Source organism: Montipora capricornis, chromosome 8, assembly GCF_036669925.1.
Source record: "Montipora capricornis isolate CH-2021 chromosome 8, ASM3666992v2, whole genome shotgun sequence".
Taxonomy (NCBI): domain Eukaryota; kingdom Metazoa; phylum Cnidaria; class Anthozoa; order Scleractinia; family Acroporidae; genus Montipora; species Montipora capricornis.
Window position 1 is genome coordinate 34,384,518 of NC_090890.1, and position 20,000 is coordinate 34,404,517.

Genomic DNA, 20,000 nt, shown 5'->3' on the forward strand with positions numbered 1-20,000 from the left:
AGATCTGTATAGTCGTGGACTGTTCGAACGAAGTTTGTCACAGACTGTAGGTCACAAGTTGGTAATAAAGTGCAAGGCCTTTATTTGCCAGGTTTTATTGGTGGAACTCGTACTATGTGGTTGATAGACACTGGTGCTGCTCGTTCAATTTTATCGTTCAAGATTTATAATTCTCTACCTGCTAGTGCCAAGTTCAGTTTGAGTTCAACTAATAATGCGATTGCTCTTGCTGATGGTCAGCAAGCAAAAACACATGGTCTAGGACATGTTGTGGTGCACCCGCGTACTAAAGAGTTTCATATGCATGTGATTGTGGCTGAGGTTGATGATGAGGGCATTATGGGTATGGACTTACTGTCACAAGTTGACTCGCATATCGACATTGTAAAAAGCCAAGTGTCAATTAATGGAGGAGTGTTTGAGTGCTCTGATTTCAAGAACCAGCCCCTTAGTTCAAGATGTATCGTACGACGGTCCACAATTATTGAACCTAACACTGAGATGATTGTTCCAGTCACCGTTCACAAGCGTTCTAGTAACTTAAATCCAAAGGCATCTCCATTAGGCGTGCAATTGTTGGAGCCTTGCCTCACTTCACATTCGCAACAAAAGGGCCTCCATGTTGCAAGGACTCTGGTGGATGTTAAAGAGGACAGGGAGGTCTCTTTACGTGTTTTCAATGTTTCCAACGAAGCTTACCACTTAGCTGCTGAGACTGTGATTGCCCTGGCTAAGCCAGTTATTGATGTCACTTTCCTGGAGCTTTAGGAGAATAACGAGAGTGTTATGGGCCAAGCCAGAGCAGGAACTGAGCATGTATGACACGAACAAGCGGAAGGAACTCTACCAGAACCCCGACAGGAGCTCCTGGGAAGAAGCACGGAGCAGTTGACTGTCAGTGAAACTGAGAGACTGCACGAGTTACTGTACAATTACCAACATGTGTTTTCCTTTTCCAACGGGGACTTGGGCACTACACATATTGTCGAGCACAGAATTGAAAGAGGCACTGTGCCCCCAATCCGACAACAGCCCCGGCGCACCTCTCCATGGAAACATGAGGAAATTGAACGGCAAGTAACTGATCTCTTGCAGGAAGGGAAGGTGAAAGAATCATCAAGCCCTAGGTCCTTCCCAGTTGTGCTGGTGACTAAGAAGGACGGTAGCCAGAGGTTGTGTATGGACTACCGCCGGTTAAATGCAGCGACAGTAAAGGATGCCTTTCCCATACCGCGAGTTGATGATTCACTTGCTGCTTTAAGCAGCTCGAGATGGTTTTCCACGTTGGATCTTGCCTCCGGTTACTGGCAAGTGGCAATGGACACGAACACCCAAGAAAAGGCAGCATTTGTTACCCCTAGCGGCTTGTATGAATGGAACGTGATGCCATTCGGGCTTTGTAACGCGCCAAGTACATTTGTTAGATTGATGGAACTTGTCTTGAAGGGTCTACATTGGAAAATCTGTCTGATTTACCTTGATGATGTGATTTTCATGGGGCGTACATTCGAGGAGTTAGAACGGCTGAAACAAGTGTTTGAGCGACTTACCCGGGTAGACTAAAGCTTAAGCCGAAGAAGTGTTTTCTCTTCCATAAACGAGTTTCATATCTCGGACATGTGGTCACAGAAGAGGGCATCGGCCCAGACCCTGGAAAAATCGAACAAGTTCACACATGGCCCATTCCGGAAAACAGTACAGAGGTCAAAAGCTTCCTCGGACTTGCTTCTTATTACCGTCGGTTTGTCCCTGATTTCTCAACCATAGCTCAACCGCTGTACAAGCTAACAGAAGCAAAGAAAGAATTTGTTTGGACAGGGGAATGTCAGCTGGCTTTCGACAGCCTCAAGAGTGCGCTTACGTCCTCTGGAGTCCTGGCCTACCCAACCAGAGAGGGTAAGTTTGTGCTAGACACCGACGCATCAGACCATGGAATTGGTGCAGTGTTATCACAGCTTCAAGACGGGATGGAAAGACCTATTGCATTTGCAAGTCGAACATTGTCCAAGTCTGAAAGGAACTATTGTGTGACTCGGCGTGAGCTTTGGGCAATTGTAAAGTTTGTCAAGCAACATCAGCATTACCTACAAGGTACACGATTCTGCATTCGAACTGATCATTCCCCCTTGTGCTCTGTCATTAAAGCTAAGGACCCAGAAGGACAACTGGCACGTTGGATTGAATTCTTAAGTACGTTTGACTTTGAGATCCAGTATCGACCGGGACAACGACACCAGAATGCTGATGCACTTTCTCGTCGACCTTGCGATGACTGTTGTGGGTGGTGTAAGGGTTGAAAATCTCAGAAACAAGTGTCTTTTGTTCATGTTGGTGTCCAAACAGCGATGCATGTCCCTAACCAGGACAGTGGGCAACCAGCGGAATGTAAACGTCCTGTTGGTGAGCGTTATGCCACGGTCAGGTTGGAACCAACATGGACTTCCCACTTCTTGAGGGAGCAGCAGGAAGCAGATCCTGATCTTAAAGTCATCATTGGATGGAAGGAAGCCATTGTGGGAGGAGGTGTCGCCTCAGAGCCGTGCTGTTAAGGCCTTGTGGTCACAATGGGACCGGCTACTCTTCAGAAACCGTGTACTTTGTAACAAATGGGAAAATGACATCGGAGATCAGACGAACAACCAGACTGTTCTTCCCGTCATTCTCCGACAGACTGCCTTTGAAGCTCATCATAGCCACACGACTGCGCGTCATTGTGGTGTGCGAAAGACCATAAACGCCCTTCAGTCTCGTTATTATTGGCCAGGCCTTACATCAGTAGTTCATGGATTGGTCGCCAGTTGCCATGTTTGCAGATCAAAGAAAACATGGGGAAGGAAGCATCGCGCTCCTTTACAACAGTATGTGGTAGGAGCTCCCATGGAACGCATTGTGATTGACATTCTTGGTCCACTGCCAGAAACTCAACGAAAGAACAAGTTTGTACTGGTGGTTAGTGATTACTTCACCAAATGGACTGAGAGCAACCCTATACCAAACCAGGAGGCCAGTACTGTTGCTGAGAAGTTGGTGAGCGAGTTCATTTGTCGCTTTGGCGTACCCCATGAACTCCATAGCGACCAAGGAACTAACTTTGAATCAAGGGTCTTTGCTGAAATTTGCAAGCTTTTAGACATCGAGAAAACTCGCACTACCCCAATGCACCCCCAATCTGATGGACAGGTGGAGCGCTTCAATAGGACCCTCGTTGAAATGTTGCGTGGAAAGATTAAGGAAGATCAGAAGGACTGCGATCTTCAGCTACCAGCTTGCATGATGGCCTACCGAGGTGCTGTTCATGAGTCAACAGGGGTTTTGCCTAATCTCTTAATGCTGGGTAGAGAACTGGAAGTTCCTTTGGATGCGATAACCAAGGCACCTCCCGATGCACCACCCCTCAAGACGGCCCACGCCCAAGCTGTTCAAAAGAGATTGGCCACTGCTCATGATTTGGCTAGACGACATTTGAGCAAGGCAGCCATTTGCCAGAAACGGAGCTATGACAAACGCCTTGCTGGCAGACCATTTGTTATTGGTGATTCTGTTTGGCTGCACAATGTTCGGAGAAAGAAAGGGAGAAATTCCAAACTTGACTGCCCTTGGGAGGGGCCTTATTTGGTAATATCAGTGTTGTCTGATGTAGTGTACCGAATCCAGAAGAGCAGGAAGGCCAAGCCGAAGGTTGTTCATTCAGACCGATTAAAGCCTTACCTGGGACCCCCACTGGAGATATGGATTCCAAGAGGGCAGACGCAGTTATCAAATCCGAGAGAGGAGGAAAGAGAGGCATCAGATGTAGATTCTCCAGTGTTTGTTGAAGACGGACAGTCAGCTCCGGTTAACGAGATAGAGGAAGTTGAACTTGTCGAAACAGAATCAACGGGGGGGGGGGGGAGAAGAGGATGATGTTACTCCTGGATCTCAGAAAGCTGATTGCATTGGGACAGATAACAGTGACCAGCCTGATGAAGTGAGGGAACCTGAACCTCACGTGGATTTGCCAACTTCTACTGCGGATGACAGTTACCCAGAGGATGTCAGCCGTCAAACGGTGGGTTTGCCTGTACAAGTCCTACCTGAAGCAGTTTCCAGTGTTCGTGGGAGACCATCCAGGCAACGAAAGCCACCAATGATGAAATGGTATATGAAATGAATCATATATGAACTGCGGATATGAAATCAAGTTAAGCTATGATCTTCGCAGTTATGAGCGCAATTTTTGCAATTGCGTAGAGATGCCTGAAAAATTCAGGACTTCAACGGGGTTTGAACCCGTGACCTCGCGATTCCGAGGTCACGGGTTCAAACCCCGTTGAAGTCCTGAATTTTTCAGGCCTCTCTACGCAATTGCAAAAATTGCGCTCATAACTGCGAAGATCATAGCTTAACTTGAAAGCCACCAAGTTGGAACGGAACTTGGGTGGATGGTTAATCTGATTGGCCAGTAATGCTTGGGGACTGACGGACATTGCCGAACAGGCGAGGCAACTAAACAAGTTTAAACATTTAACTGTCGCGTGTTTCCAGAGAACTGTGGACATTGTCATGTTAATTAATTAAAAGTCGTTAGAGACTCACTCAGTTGTGTCAATTTGAAGTTGTTTTAAGTTTACTCAGAAGTGATTTGCACAGTGGACCAGCACTGGGACAGTGCTCATAAAGGGGGGAGTAGTGTAGCGTAGGCGATCCACATAGGTACCTCCCTTAGGAACGTAGTCACGTGTCGATGGTGCAATAAGCATGTGCTGAGTGTTGTGTTGATTAAAAAAGAAAGATCAAAATGTTTTATTATGGAATTGTGGCGTTACAGTATTAATCGTGGGGAGGGCACACTGTTTTGTTCGCAGATTATATTTATTCTCCTTTTTTGGTGGTAAATTTGAGCCCAGTGGATGGTTATCTACAGAGGCAATAGCCTTTAAAATCTTACAGTCCTGTCTATATTAAAGATCCTTAATGGAAACGGGAAAAGAAGCAAAGCGGCTCTTGTGGCAACGATCTAAAAAGTGTTGTTTAATATTCTAATCTGGTTGTGACGCTCCATACACTGATAGGCAATATGTAAAATTCGGAAGAACTAAAGACTTAAATAAATGATCTATCTCTACTTGAGAGTATTGCTCCTTTCTAAGGGACCTTAAAACATGCAAACATCTGTTTCCTTTCACTAATTTCTCTTACATGTTCACTGAACTTTCGGTTACTTTGAAGGGTAACACCTAATAAAGACAAACTGTTAGACTGTGGGATATTGCAAACTTGCTTATATTGCGTGTTATTGTTTTTCTTCCTAACAACGAGTTCCTTGCATTTCCTAGGGTTACAAATCATATTATTCTCTCTAGACCAATTTAAAAATAGTTCTCCTGAACGGACAGACGGATCAGAATTACTGCTTACAGAAGCTATGATGGTGGAGTCGTCTACATATTTAAAAAGAACAGGAGCGTCATTATTACATATATTTAAATCATTAAGAAAAACATTAAAGAGGTAAGGGCGGCTACCACTTTCCTGACTCGTTCCCTAGTTGACTTCCTCCCTCACAAACGTGGCGGCCATATTGGCGCCTGACACGACTAAAAGATAATCCCTAATCCAATGGCACAGGTCATGATTCTAACTCGTTTAGAAAGTAACATCATTCTAACTGGGACAAGAAGAAAAAGAATGGGTTTACGGTTAGTACAGAACCCGCCCTTCCCCCTAGCACGCACGCCCACACACCTTTCATGGGAGTAGCACTGCCCTTCAGTTTTTGCAAGCCAATCAGATTTTAGCTTATGAGAGCCACTACATGACCCTACGCTTCTCGCGCTGAACTGATCAAGCAAGCAAAAAAGCAAACTGCGGTCAACCCTACACTCTCGTTTTCACACTGGCATCTCCCCCTCCCTTGAATGTTACAATGAACACATTGTAGTTAAGACCAATAAATTTACACGTACAATGTACAACGGGAAACAAGTATAACGTTTTATTGAGTTTTCGTTAGTGTTTTTAGCTGCCAGACCCCCACAACCATCCTTTGAAGTAACCAGCCAAACCAGCTGCTTTCCTTTCCTCCGATCTGTGAGCCAGAGATGGAAACTGAACTTGATTCAGTGCTAAATCAAAGAAGAGAGGCTTGCAGGGAACTGGTTCAAAATCAGGTGGAAATGCAGTCACATGCGGTTTCTTGCTTGTTAGGGACACGTCTACTACATAATGATCCAAACGGGCACTTAGAGGCTAAAATGCACACAAAAATACAATGTATGTGATCAGTGACCTGATGTTTGTAAGATTTCAGTCTGGTCCAAAAAGAATTCAGCAGAATTGACTGATTATAAGTAAATTGGGATAAGCGAGCTGGCATTTTGAGCATTCGACCTTCATCATTTTGTGATAGAAATAAGTGGCTATATCATACCTTTTCATTCAAAGACATATCAGCCGGTTCATCTGCAACAACCTCTCTCTCTGCCAAGAAAACAAAAATTACTTACCGCAATGATAGAGAAGGATACTGGATTAATATTCTATATTATTGTTCAACACATTGTGACAATGTCCAAATATGATCATAGCGCGCGCAATATTCGTCCTGCGTACTCAACAGATATCCTGCGATATACGTAATGTGTCGCGGAGAAAAATGGTACTTTTTCCAACTTTTTTTCCAATAAACGTAGAAAATTGTGCTTTATCATCAATATGTTGAATAATAAAACCATTATCCTGCTCAATCTTGCGGAATATCGCCTGATTTTAGCCAACTTGCCCTACGGTCTCGTCGGCTAAGTATCAGGCGATATTCCGCGCGATTTCGCAGGACAATGGATAATTACACCGTGAACGAAATAGTCCCAAAAAGTAAGATGATTGGCTGTATGACCTGTAATGGCACCCGTGTGCCTTCAGTTTCTGGAACATTTCTCATTAATTTTTACCCCCCTATAACCCTCTAATCCTCAGGTGGTAATGTGCGTTTCCACAAGACAGTAAAATAATTAATAGGGAAATAGGGGGAAACTGGTGAGAGGGAGGATACAGATTGCCTCTCCTCTTACAGTATTAATTTAATAACTGCCTCCAAAACATGAAACACAGGTGCATGTACATGTTGTAATTGTTTGAAATGCAGATATAAACATGTAAAACATTTTTCATCATCCCAGTCATGAACATTAATTAATTAAGCAGTAACAAAGGAAAGTCTGAAAAATTCAGGCTTGAACGGGACTTGATTTCATGGCCTCCGTGATAGCAGTGCAAGGAATAAATGAATACCAGTAATTATTAAATTCTCAACCTCGGATAATGCAATTCTCGTGCTCTGATTGGTTCACTCAATCTCGGTTATCAGCTCATATACCTTACTTTGACCTTATATGGTAAATGATTGCGCTTAGCGTTGCTAAACTAAAAACGTTTACGCCAGAAAGCGAAATTTCTTTCAGTATAAAGCAAAAGAAAAACGTTTTTGTGGAAAGTTTGGATCACTTTCGAAGCTTAGGGATACGCGAAAAGGTAAGAAATGTTTTTGTGATGAGCCTGCGTCTGTCTGACCACGAGGTATTACACAACATCGCATCTTCGTCAACTTTTTTCGATTTCGCTAGGATTTTCTCGCTTTTTTCGCTCGTATTTCGTACTTCTAAACTTTTGGAGTTTAAGGAATTTAATAAAACAATTATTCCATTCGCGCTTGTTGGATATGAGAGTGGTTATAGCCAACTCGGCGCTACGCGCCTCATTGGCGCCAAGTCCTGTTTAAGCCTGATGTTTTCACGCGTTCCTTTCATTCCTGCTAAGTAACATTCATAACTGTCATGATCAAAATTTAATATCTTGACATCCCTCCAAGACAGTTGCGAATTCACTACAACAGTACTCACCCAAAATATATGAAGCATACGTAGAGCACTTGAATCCTCTTGTCTGTGATATCAGTTCCTGGAGATTATTAATTACCTAAGAAACAGTCAGTGGTAATTGTGAAATGAATATCAAATGCAAAAAGGAAAGTTTCTGCAGAATAATCAGAGGTTTGGTTTTTTGTTTTGTTTTGTTTTTTTTTTTAACAAAGGATTTGACAAGGTCACATTGTGGAGTTTTAAAATAATTTCACAAAAGAAGTGAAATAACTGAAGCTGAATAATAAGAAATTATTCATATTTGGCAGAAAAAGGAAGTGGTTAGGGGTACATCTGGGTTTTCTTTTCCTTAAACCTAACCCTACATGGTAGTTTTTGACTGATTAACCCACTGACCCTTCCAGGTGCATTAAGACACCTCCAGTTGATGAGTAAAATCGTCTGGCGTTCGACAGAGTAAGGTGTTGCTGAAATTCACATCCAAATCCCCTTTCAAGTTTTGGGTATTTGAAACTCCTAAAACCCTAAACTCATTTTCAAAGTAACCCTTACCACTCATATCTTTCCGTGGTTACTGAGAACTTCCAGTGACCATTTTACAGAAGGGAGTATTGTACATGTACTGTATTACCAAGAAATTTAGGGTAATATGTAACATACAGTACCTGAGTTTGTGGTGGGTTTATTTCCTGGAAATGTGTAACAGCAGAAGCTGCGTGACTGAGTACACGCGTGAAAAGAGACAAGGCCTCACGCCACTTCTTAGCAAGCAGATATGAATGTGCCACAAACAGGCATCTTAAAGAAAGAAAACCACTGAGTCAATTTAACGTACAGTACGATTTTTCTGAATCAAGGAATCTATTATTTAGAAGGTATCTCACTGAACAAAAGAGTCTCCTCACTTTTGGGCGATAAGTGAAAGTTACAACATGACCTCTACCCTGGACTGTGGGTATTGTAGATTTTCAACTTGTCCTTATTATGCAAGTCAGCGGCGAGCCAAACAACACCATACCTTTGAGCTTTGTAATGCAACATTTTAGCTGCAATCTCCTTGGAAAAATTTAGGTCTTGATCAATCCCATGCAATTCAGCCATATCAGACAGGTTCTGTGATACAAAATAGGAAGGCAATTTTCATCAGAATAATTATTGTTTCTGACCTGTTGGGTCACCTCAGGCACCATGTGCCAACATGTACATGTAATAATAAAATTAATGATTGAATTATGTTCCAACTTGCCATTTTGGGTAAAGTTGTGTCGACATATTGCATTTACTTGCATAAGCTTTTGCAGAATCTGTAATATCAAAAGGAAAGCTATTCTCTTACTGGGTAATACTCAGCCCAGTGATGAGTATCCTTAGATTTTCATAGTGATGCTATACCACCAAAACACTTTGTGACTGACTGAAATAGCACTGCTTTTTGAAAAATATTGTAAACTTTAATCTTACATTACCTGCAAAATTATGTCATAAATTCGCACCAGGTCTTCAGGCTTGGAGATCTTTCTGTTAGAAGGGCCTGATTCTACAGTAACTTCCCCAACAGAAGTCTGGAGAACAGGTGGCAAATTCCTTTTCATGGATTCAGCCATAAGCAAGTTTCTTTCCACAGTTTTACTCAGCCGAATGTAAGAGATGTACACATGAAGAAACTGCATATTTGCAATTTGTGTCTCGGTCTTATGAGAGCGTATCTTCCCAGAACCCTGAGAACAATATAATGACACACATAAGAGGTTCGTGTGTTGCACTACTGTTCTGGGTGTAATGTCAGGGTATTCTAGAGAGCATTTACTGAGTAGGTGGTGTTCTGATGTTGTCTACTCATGCACCTTCCCATGTGCTCCTGCAAGACCTACACGTACATGTAGTTTTACTCTGCTCAGAGTATGGGATGCTTTGTGTAGCTTGCACTTTCTAGTGTTAGAGTTAGGGTGAGGGTCTCCTTTCCCTCCACTTTGTGGTGTTACTTATATTTGCATAGTAGGTTCTCTACTGTTCTTTCTTTCAGTGTGATGATTGGTTTGGTGGGTGGAGCTCCTGGCTACATGTACATGTAGGTTAGGGGTAGGGAAGGCTCTTGGGTGTTCTACATACTTGATTTTGGGATCAGCAGTTCCAGCCTTCATGTTCCTGGGCACCCAGCCTCCATGTCAAAACTTAGACATTAACCAACAACATCATGTCGTGTGGTTGGGTTAAACTGAGATACTGTATGTTTTCTCCCAGAGCCTTTGAATTTTATTCGTGGAAAATAATTATAGACACAGTAAGTCCCAACCCAACAGAAGTGGGAATAAGTAAAGGAGACAGAAAGAACCTGGAATGAAGAAAAGTAACTGCCCTGTCAATGTACCTACATTCCTAGATGTAAAAATAACAACTCACAGTGTCTCCCTTTAACTCATCCTTGACTGCTTGCAGAGCATCTTTACATTCCATCAGCAAACTATCATACAAACTCAACTTGCTGTCAAGTGTCTCAGCTCTGTCCAACTCTCGTGTACTTTGCTGCGAGTGTAAGATGAATGAGCGAGCTTTCTCATTCTTGACTGGTATGGTGTGGCCACGCCAAGTCACCTCTGTCATCTTAGCAGCCTCTTTGTCACGTGTTTGAGCAATGACTTCCTAAGTAAAGGAAAACATTATTTTGTTTCTGCTGTAAATCCCCGATGGCTTAAATTTTATTTAAGGCAGTTTAGAGGGGTGGGCAGCTACAGGAATCCAACAACATTAGTACATTTAAATACAAAGTCCCATCGTCTTAACTAGAGTTGACATAACTTAAAGTGCCCCTAACCCCAAAATATTTCTTTTCGCTAAAAGAAATCTTTGCAGCTATTTGAAGCGCATTGCGGCCATTTTTTTCCTTTTTTTAACAAATCCTGTCTTTTTGTAGGCTTCGAAACTTGCGAAAAACCAAGCATCTTCTGTTCACGACCGAATCAGAAGGGGAATGGGTCTATTCCTGATTTGACGTCACAATCTACACTTGGCATGCATGTTTACAAAGAGTTAATGCAATAATGTTGGTGACGTCAAATCAGGAATAGACCCACTCCCCTTCTGACTCAGCTGCGAACAGAAGATGCTTGGTTTTTCACAAGTTTCGAAGCCTATAAAAAAGGCAGGATTTGTTAGAAAAAGGAAAAAAAGGCCGCAATGCGTTTTGAACAGGCGCAAAGATTAGCGAAAAAAATATTTTTGGGTTAGGGGCACTTTAAGTAGAGATTGACAATCTTTTAAATTAATACTGTAACAGTCTTTAGCCATACATCTGTTCAGTAATAAAAATGCAGTAAAAACGCAAGGCAATAACGGAGTGTGTCACTGATTATCTTACAACACTTTGACATCTGTGATGATGTGATCTATTACTGGACAGAATTTGTTTCACATAATGTAATAAATTGTCCTCCTATTGTCCTCCAATAGATCGTTGGTGAAAACCGATCAAAATGCCTGCATTATTAAGCTTACTACAGTACCGTGCAAATGTAAGTTGACAGTCTCGACTCGAAACTCTATCCGCTATCCTCGATGTTTTCGAGAATCGAGGCTCGAGTTTCGAGATTCGAGGATCGAGGATCGAGTTTCGAGACCCTCGAAATTTTTTTTCGAGGATCTCGATCAGAAATCTCGAGGTGAGGTGAGACTTCTCGAAAGCGAAACAGTTAGACAAAGACTTTTGACACGCGGCCGCCTTTAATATTTCCAGACATTCAGTATCAAATTACATTATTCATGTCTTTCTCACGATCGCTTCCAATGTATGCGCGATTGTTTATCACCGCTCATGTTTTCTGGACTTCATTGTTTATAACTGCCGAATTACCAGGACACTATTAACAAAGAACCCTAATCCAGACTCTGAAATTTCTTGGAACACATTCATAACGGGTCAAACCTCCATGCACATGGCAAACAATCTGCGGTAAACAGAAAGCGGCGGCGAACATACCAATTGCAAACAAACTTGAACTTAAAAATATTTAAACAATACTATAGTGTATGCGATACAAAGATTTTAATTTAATTTATCTCCAACTGCTTCCTTTAAGATTTGCTGACATTTAGTATCGAAATACATGTATTTTTCGCGATCGCTTCCACTGCATGCGCGATTATACTATGTATAAACTTTGGATGCTTTCAATACAGTTAAGATGATTTTAATGCAATAAACTTGAAAATCAAGGGTTGCTAAACTTCAGGGCCCGGTTGTTCAAAAGCCGATTAACGCTAATCCCAGATTAAAAATTAACCAAGAGGTTCATTTCTCTACTCCCAAATGCTGTTCAACGCTGATATTCAGCAGAACTTTACATTAGAAGGAGACAATCTTGAAAAACAAAAATAAGCAAAATAAACTTTCACCAAAAAGTTGAAAACATAAAACAAAAGTTTGCTCTAATCCTGGATTAAGTTAATTGGCTTTCAAACAACCGGGCCCAGAGAAACAAATTCACCTTTACTATGCACTCTTTTATACACTTCCTGAAACTTACATCAATTTTAGCTGTTAGAACAGGATCGTGTGTTCCTCCAACCGCAGTAGCACTCAATCTCAGTTGCATCAGATCATTGATATCTGTTGATCCCTCCTTAAGATTGTAAGCACAGTAGCTTATATTGGGTGTGATCTCTTCAACTCGCTGAAGATACATACCACGCTGCTCCTCTGAAAATGCGCCAGCTAACTTCTCATAGATTGTCCTGCATTGTTAAAGGATGCCAGAAACATCAAAAAGGTTCTGCAGTCATGTACACATAATACCAGTAATGTTATGATGACTACAAGACTAGAAGGCTAGAAGACATACTTAGCTTGGCGGAACAGTTCAAGAGCTTCCTTCCAGTTCTGCAACTCAAAGCTGACACTACCTTTCATGAATGAGGCATAAGCCTGTGTTAACAACAAGAAAATGACATTTTACATGCCACCCATGAGCACAGATGCATTGTTTAGTGCTATGAAGAGAAAAATTAATCATCTTCTCAGCAGCACAAGTATCAAATTGAATATTTTTAATCAAAAACTTGATTTTGTTCTCTTCATCACCCACTACGTACATGTACATGTACTGTAGCCTGGGAACACAAAGCATTATTATTTCTCTCCATAACACAAATCAGAATCAAAATGGTATATATAGATGTACAGTCACTGTACATCTGCATCCACAATGTGTCACAAAACATTAATAGGATACTGGGCCCAGGGATGTAAAGAAAACATGATATGAACCCCTGATTAATGTACAATGTACCCAGCCCATGAACCACCCTCATTTTCAAAATTAAACCGATTTAATCAGTATTATTCACTTCATACATTGTACATGTATTTTCATAGAAGCCTGCTTTGGTCAAGCCCCATCCACCACAAAATTAACTAAATGACCAAAAGGTCCTTCATAACAATGATTAGTGTTTGCAGCCTTCTAAACCAAATTGTCTGCCCCATCTTAGCACAAAATAATTAATATTAATATATTTTGTTTTTTTGTTTTTTTTACCTTACAATGCAAAAATATCTAAATCAACTCTTTTACCATAATTTCACAATGTATGAAACTGTAACATCTACATTTACAAGTACATGTACACCCTACTTTTAACCTTTCACCCAGCCATCTACAGACCTGAGCTTCTAACTTAGACCTTGCATCACATGCATCACCGTAGCATAACTCTTGTAGTTGGTCAGCATGACTTGCAGCCTTGCGCAGTCGTCTGATGTAATGAAACTTTTTGCGTGGTTCAGTGTTTGCCAGAAGTTTGAGCTCCATGGCATGACTCCATGCTCGCTCTGCATCCATAAGAGGAATGTGTAAATACCTATTAAATTATTAATAATCATAATAATTTTAATAACAATAATATTAAGAAGAAAAAGAAGAAGAAGAAGAAGAAGAAGAAACAAACTTAACAAATTAAATTACAAAAGGGTGATAATGCCATGTGCATGTAGTTTGTAACAATATTGCTTAACATTGGCTATCATTGTAAACCATGACGTCGGTTAGCCTCGTTTTAAAGAATAAAAACATGTGCTCTTGTTGAACCGCCATTATCCGCTTCGTTTTCTTCATCTTCGGCTTAACACCTCGATAATAATTGTTACATGGTGGCAGCGGTGGGAAAGAACATAATGACTGATTCTAGCGGTCAAGCTTCTGGAACGCTCGCTCCAGCTCCGGCTTTTCGAAGGCCACAAGTTTCTCCTCCGCAACCTCTAGAGATCGAAGGCGATCGGGCTGATAACTGGAAAATCTGGAAACAACGATGGGATAATTACTGTATTATCACGGGCTTAAACAGCCAGCCAGAAGACTACAAGTGCGCTATTTTACTGCACACGATTGGAATAGAAGCTTTGCGACTTTACAACGGCATGAAATTCTCCGAAGGTGAGGACAGAAATAAAATGGCGGATATTCTAGCCAAATACGATCAGCACTTTCTTGGCCAAACACAGGAATTCTTTGAACGTTTTCAGTTTAACCGTAGAGATCAAGCCTCTGGCGAGTCAATCGATGAGTATCTTTCAGTTCTGCGAAACATGGCCAAAACCTGTGGTTTCTGTGACTGCATGCGAGACTTGTTAATAATGGACCACTGCTCTTAGGAATCTCGGATGACAAAACACGTGAAGAACTCCTCTCTACTCACGATCTGACTCTTAATAAAGCTATTGAAATCTGTCGGGGAATGGAAGCTGCTTCTCTTCACATGAAGGCTCTGAAGAATGAAGAAATCAACAAGGTCAAGGATATTTCGAAGAAGACAAAGAAGTCAGCCCCAAACAAACTCCAGCACAAGAAGCCTCCCCAGAGTGATGATAAGCATTCTGGAAAGAAGAAATGTCTATTCTGTCTCCAACTTCATGTAATGAAAAAAGAAATGTGCCCTGCTTGGGGAAAGACCTGTGCATCCTGCGGTGAAAGAAATCATTTTAAAGCTTCAACGAAATGTAAACACCAAGGTGTCAACTCTCTGGGCGACGGTTACTCCTCCGACTCATCCGTAAGCAGCACTGGGACAATCAGCACTGTAACAGCTCTCGAAAGTGAATTTGTGAATTCAGTAAGTCCTGGAAACCAGCTTATTTTCTGCGAAATGGAGGTAAACGAAAGACCTGTCAAAATGCAAATCGACAGTGGGGCTACAGTTTGTATTCTTCCAAAACACTTCCTGAGGGATCAGCATGCTATCCGCCCTGAGAGGGTCCATCTTCAGATGTGGAACAAAACCTCTATGCCCGCTCTTGGCAAGTGTAAAGTGAAAGTCAAGAACCCTGCTACCAAGAAAACGTACAAGGTGGACTTCGTCATTGTTAAAGACCACCTCACACCTCTCCTCAGTGGTACCGCCGCACAGAAGATGAATCTCATAAGTGTTCATTATGACCTGTTTAAAGCAGTTAATGCTGTCAACCACGAAAATCAACACTTCAAACAGTTTCCTGAGGCTTTTAAGGACACCCCTGGTACCCTACCTGGAAAGAAGGTTCACTTGACATTGATTGAAGGTTCCACTCCTGTAATCCGTTGTGCACGCACCCTGCCTGAATCTAGAAAACAAGTTGTCAAAGATGAACTCCAGCGTCTTGTGGACGCGAGTATCATTGTGCCTGTCGACGAACCCACTGACTGGGTGAGTCAGATGTCTGTTGCTGAAAAGAAAGCTGGAATTCGTATCTGCATTGATCCCCGACCTCTAAATGACGCACTGAAGCGCGAACACTACCAGCTTCCCACTCTGGAAAATGTACTTCCAGAACTTACCAAGGCGAAAGTATTCTCTGTTTGTGATCTCAAGTCTGGGTACCTCCACTGTGAGCTCGATCATGCATCAAGTTTGTTAACCACATTTGCCACCCCTTTTGGGCGTTATCGGTGGCTGCGTCTCCCATTTGGTTTGAAAGTCAGCAGCGAAATCTTCCAAAAACGTCTGCATCATGCTCTTGAGGGCCTTGAAGGGGTGCGCTGCATCGCTGATGATGTGATTATCTGGGGTCGAACAGATGAGGAACACGATACACGTGTCCGTACCTTCCTCACCTGCTGTGTTGATAAGGGTATCACCTTGAGCAAAGAGAAGTGCCGCTTTGGTCTCAGCGAGATTCCGTTCATGGGTCATGTCTTAACCAGTGATGGCCTCAAGCCAGACCCCACTAAAGTGGAAGCAGTCCAAAACATGGTTCCTCCTCAAGACAAAGCATCTGTAGAAAGACTACGAGGAACAGTAAATTACCTGTCTAAATTTGTTCCAAACCTTGCCGATGTGATGCGTCCAATCTATGACCTAGCTCTCCCTACCTCCGAGTGGATGTGGGATGCTGTACACGAGAAAGCCTTTACAGAGATGAAGCGTTTGCTGACAAACGCACCTGTGCTAGCCTACTTTGATCCAAGTAAAAACCTATCGATCCAGTGTGACGCTAGTGGACAGGGACTAGGAGCCGCCCTACTTCAAGACGGTCAGCCGCTAGCATACGCCAGCCGCGCTTTGAGTGAGGCAGAAACGAGATATGCTACCATAGAGAAGGAGATGCTCGCAATTGTATTTTCCCTAGAAAAGTGGCACCAGTACACGTTTGGCCGCCCTGTGACTGTGTACTCAGATCATAAACCACTTGCAAGCATCGTAAAGAAACCCTTGGACAGAGCCCCTAAACGCTTACAGGGAATGCTAATGCGCGCCCTGGCATATGACATTGAAGTGCGATACCTAAATGGTAAAGAGATGTACCTGGCCGACACGCTCAGCAGGGCTCACCTGCCAAAAGCCTCTGATTGTGGACAAGAAGAATTCGAGACCATAAATGCCCTCTCCTACCTGCTCATGCCTGAAGAGAAGATCCGCGAGATCCGCCAATACACCAACGATGACACCTCTCTTCAACAGCTGAAACGCGTAATACAGGAAGGTTGGCCAGCAGATGAGAAATCGCTACCACCACTTGTCACCCCATACTTCAGTGTTAGGGATGAGCTCGCAGTCACTGATGGCCTTATATTTCGTGGCGAGCGGCTTGTTATACCAAAGGGAATGCGCACAGCTGTCAAAAAAGATGTCCATAGTGGACACCAAGGAATTGAGGCCTGCCTGCGCCGTGCAAGGGAACATGTTTATTGGCCCGGCATGAACAAGGAATTAAAAGCTTGGATTCGCACCTGTGAGACATGCCGCGAGTATGAACTAACACCTTGTAAAGAGACGCTCATGTCTCATGAAATCCCGGACGGAGCTTGGGAGAAAATTGGGGCAGACCTTTTCACCTGTAATGACAAAGAGTACCTCGTCACCGTCTGCTACAAGTCCAACTTCTGGGAATTGGATCCACTCACCGACACCAAATCATCAACTGTGATCAAAAGATTGAAGTCACACCTGGCACGATATGGTATTCCTAGACAACTGGTTACAGATAATGGCCCCCAATTTACATCACGTGAATTCAAATCTTTTACCAAGACATGGGGCATTGAGCACACTACCATATCACCGCACCACAGTCAGGCAAATGGAAAAGTTGAATCGGCTGTGAAGACGGCAAAAAGAATGTTACGCAAGACATCAAAGTCAGGAGAAGACCAGTACCTAGCTCTACTCAATATCCGGAACACACCAACTCAAGGTGTTGCCAGTAGCCCGGCACAGCGTCTTTTGGGGAGAAGGACAAGAAGCTTGTTACCGTCCACAAGATCGCTCCTGGAACCCAGAAGCCCACCCAGCCTCCATGAAAGGGAACAACTCCAGCTCAACCAAAAGAGGCAGCAGCATTACTACAATCGGTCATCCCATGACCTTCCGGCCTTAAAAGCTGGCGACACAGTTAGAATGAAACCATTTGTCCTTGGTAAACACAGTTGGGATGAGGGTCACGTGACAAAGCGACTAGATGAGAGATCCTATGAAGTCCAGTCACACGGTTCCAGCTTTAGACGCAATAGGCAGCACCTAGTGAAGAGCCCTTCCATTCCCGCAGCGGATGCGCCGCCTGTACCAGATCCACTGCCTGGACCCCAACGGGGTCAGGATACTCAATTGCCAAACACAAGAGCTGCGAACGGCCAGAAAAGCCACCTGGAAGCAAGGACCACCAAGCAGTCGTCACCTGTGTGTACTCGCTCGGGCCGTGTCATCAAAGAACCAGTTAGATTCCAGGACTATGTTAAGACTTAATCACTTTTGTTTTTTTTTGTTTGTTGTTGTTGTTGTTTTTTTTTTTTTTTTTCTATTACTCTTTTGTAAGGACTGAGAGACACTCGCAGCGTTGCTTTAGTTCATTTTCGCTCAAAAAAAAAAAAAAAAAGGGAGGATGTAACAATATTCCTAAACATTGGCTATCATTGTAAACCATGACGTCGGTTAGCCTCGTTTTGAAGAATAAAAACATGTGCTCTTGTTGAACCGCCATTATCCGCTTCGTTTTCTTCATCTTCGGCTTAACACCTCGATAATAATTGTTACATAGTTCAACTACATGTAGAGTAACTGTGATCTCTGCTTCTCCATGGAGACTTGCTTGGGTTTATGAGATCTTCAGGAAATGAGGGAGTTCATCATCATTTTAGTTGTACATGTACATGTAATTTCATTACAGTTAACTACATGTAAACTAAGGCAAATAGCCAGATCAGACATGTTACCTGACATCTTTGAGTAAATCCTTAGTCACTTTCTTTGATTTAAAAATGCCTAGAGCCATGCTGGAAATGCATCGTCTTGTACAACCTTCTCAACCTGCGTTGACAGTATTGTCTATGTGATGGAGAACATACATGTAATAATTATGAAATTCATGTAATTATTTGAACTGTACTTTTGTTACTGCTAAAGTAGCATTCACTACTGTGAGGATCTCAAAAGGTTAGGGTTAGGGAAACATTGTTCCTTCATCATATCATTGGCAAGTTCAGTTATGTACTCATATGGTACAGTAAAATCTGGACGCCCAATGAGCGTAAACTGGGTTGCCTGTGGTATGTGTTACACAAAAATAGAAGGCACTGAGTTGGGTGGTATTGAAATGCAGCATTCCAGTTAATTTTTTTCAAGTTGGGAGTCATTTAGACCAATCGAGGGGTCACTCAGATGTTGTGCCAGCAGTGGCCCTTTGGCTCACACATTCTCACATTGATTATTTTGTAATGCCCTATCCCGTTTTGAGGTCTTTTACTTTTTAAAGCTTTGGTAATTAATTCAGTTCAAAGATAACAAAATACGCTCTTGAGTAAAACTTACTCAACTCTTCTTTAAATAATCTGCAAAAAATTAACTACAAATTGCTCTGACGGACTTTTTCCTGCATGTCACGCATGTCTTGCAGTTGCACTAAGCAAACGTTTATTCCACTCACTAAGGAAGGACTGAACATGTTTTTCCGCTTCATAATCCCTCTTCTTTTCAGTCTAATCTGATGCTAGGTCAATTTTTTTTGGCTTAACATTTGCACCAAAAAGTACTGTAAAGGCTGGGAGTTAACAATAAAAGGAAAGCCAAACGATACCCTGGGTGCCAGAGAAATTTTGTTCCGAGGTTGGAGAGAAAGCTTCAAGATTCCAAATCAACGGTTGAGGATAAAAAAATACCTCTGGTCGCACAACCCCAGAACCTCATTTCCATGTGTGTTCATATTTCTCATCACGGTGTTGTCGTCAAACCAGCTTTGGACACCAAGCTGAGACTGCTTCCCACAGAACGCAATGAAGCGCATGATTAACATTCCTTAAAATTGTGATTACAGTGATGGCTACTCATTTCAACAACTTTAACAACGTTCTGTTGATTTTCGGTGCGTAAGACTAATTTATTTGATGAAATTCTTTCCCTCTGAGCAAAAAGTTATTGTTGAACATGTTTTTAAAAAACAGGATACTGTAAAAGTAAAGTAAAGTAAAGCAACCATATTTAACGTCGATAACTTGTAACAGTAATTCAACTGACAAACCTGAGGTCGACAGTGCGATCATTTTACTCCCCCCTCTCCATCAGAGCTCCGTTTTACAGGTATACAGTGTATAAAGCTACTTAAGCTACACAGAACGGAAAGAAGTCAAAACAAGGATGTGAGATCCGGCAATCGAACTCAGGACCTCTTGCACCAAGGCCGCGCACTAA

The 20,000-nt window shown here is 42.4% G+C and overlaps 1 protein-coding gene across 1 annotated transcript in view; it reads right to left on the minus strand.

Annotated features, from left to right (window-relative positions):
* Positions 1-5,959: 5,959 nt before the first annotated feature.
* Positions 5,960-20,000, minus strand: part of LOC138060536 (signal recognition particle subunit SRP68-like) — a 16,641-nt gene continuing 2,600 nt past the window's right edge. Inside the window, exons 2-12 of the mRNA XM_068906342.1 lie at positions 18,530-18,641; positions 13,514-13,709; positions 12,692-12,774; positions 12,377-12,584; positions 10,257-10,496; positions 9,323-9,574; positions 8,875-8,969; positions 8,522-8,654; positions 7,878-7,953; positions 6,410-6,459; positions 5,960-6,228 (exon numbers count right to left, since the gene is read on the minus strand). Of these exons, the coding sequence (XP_068762443.1) occupies positions 5,998-6,228; positions 6,410-6,459; positions 7,878-7,953; positions 8,522-8,654; positions 8,875-8,969; positions 9,323-9,574; positions 10,257-10,496; positions 12,377-12,584; positions 12,692-12,774; positions 13,514-13,709; positions 18,530-18,588 (1,623 nt within the window). The 5' untranslated portion in view covers positions 18,589-18,641 and the 3' untranslated portion in view covers positions 5,960-5,997. The remainder of the gene's footprint in view (positions 6,229-6,409; positions 6,460-7,877; positions 7,954-8,521; positions 8,655-8,874; positions 8,970-9,322; positions 9,575-10,256; positions 10,497-12,376; positions 12,585-12,691; positions 12,775-13,513; positions 13,710-18,529; positions 18,642-20,000) is intronic.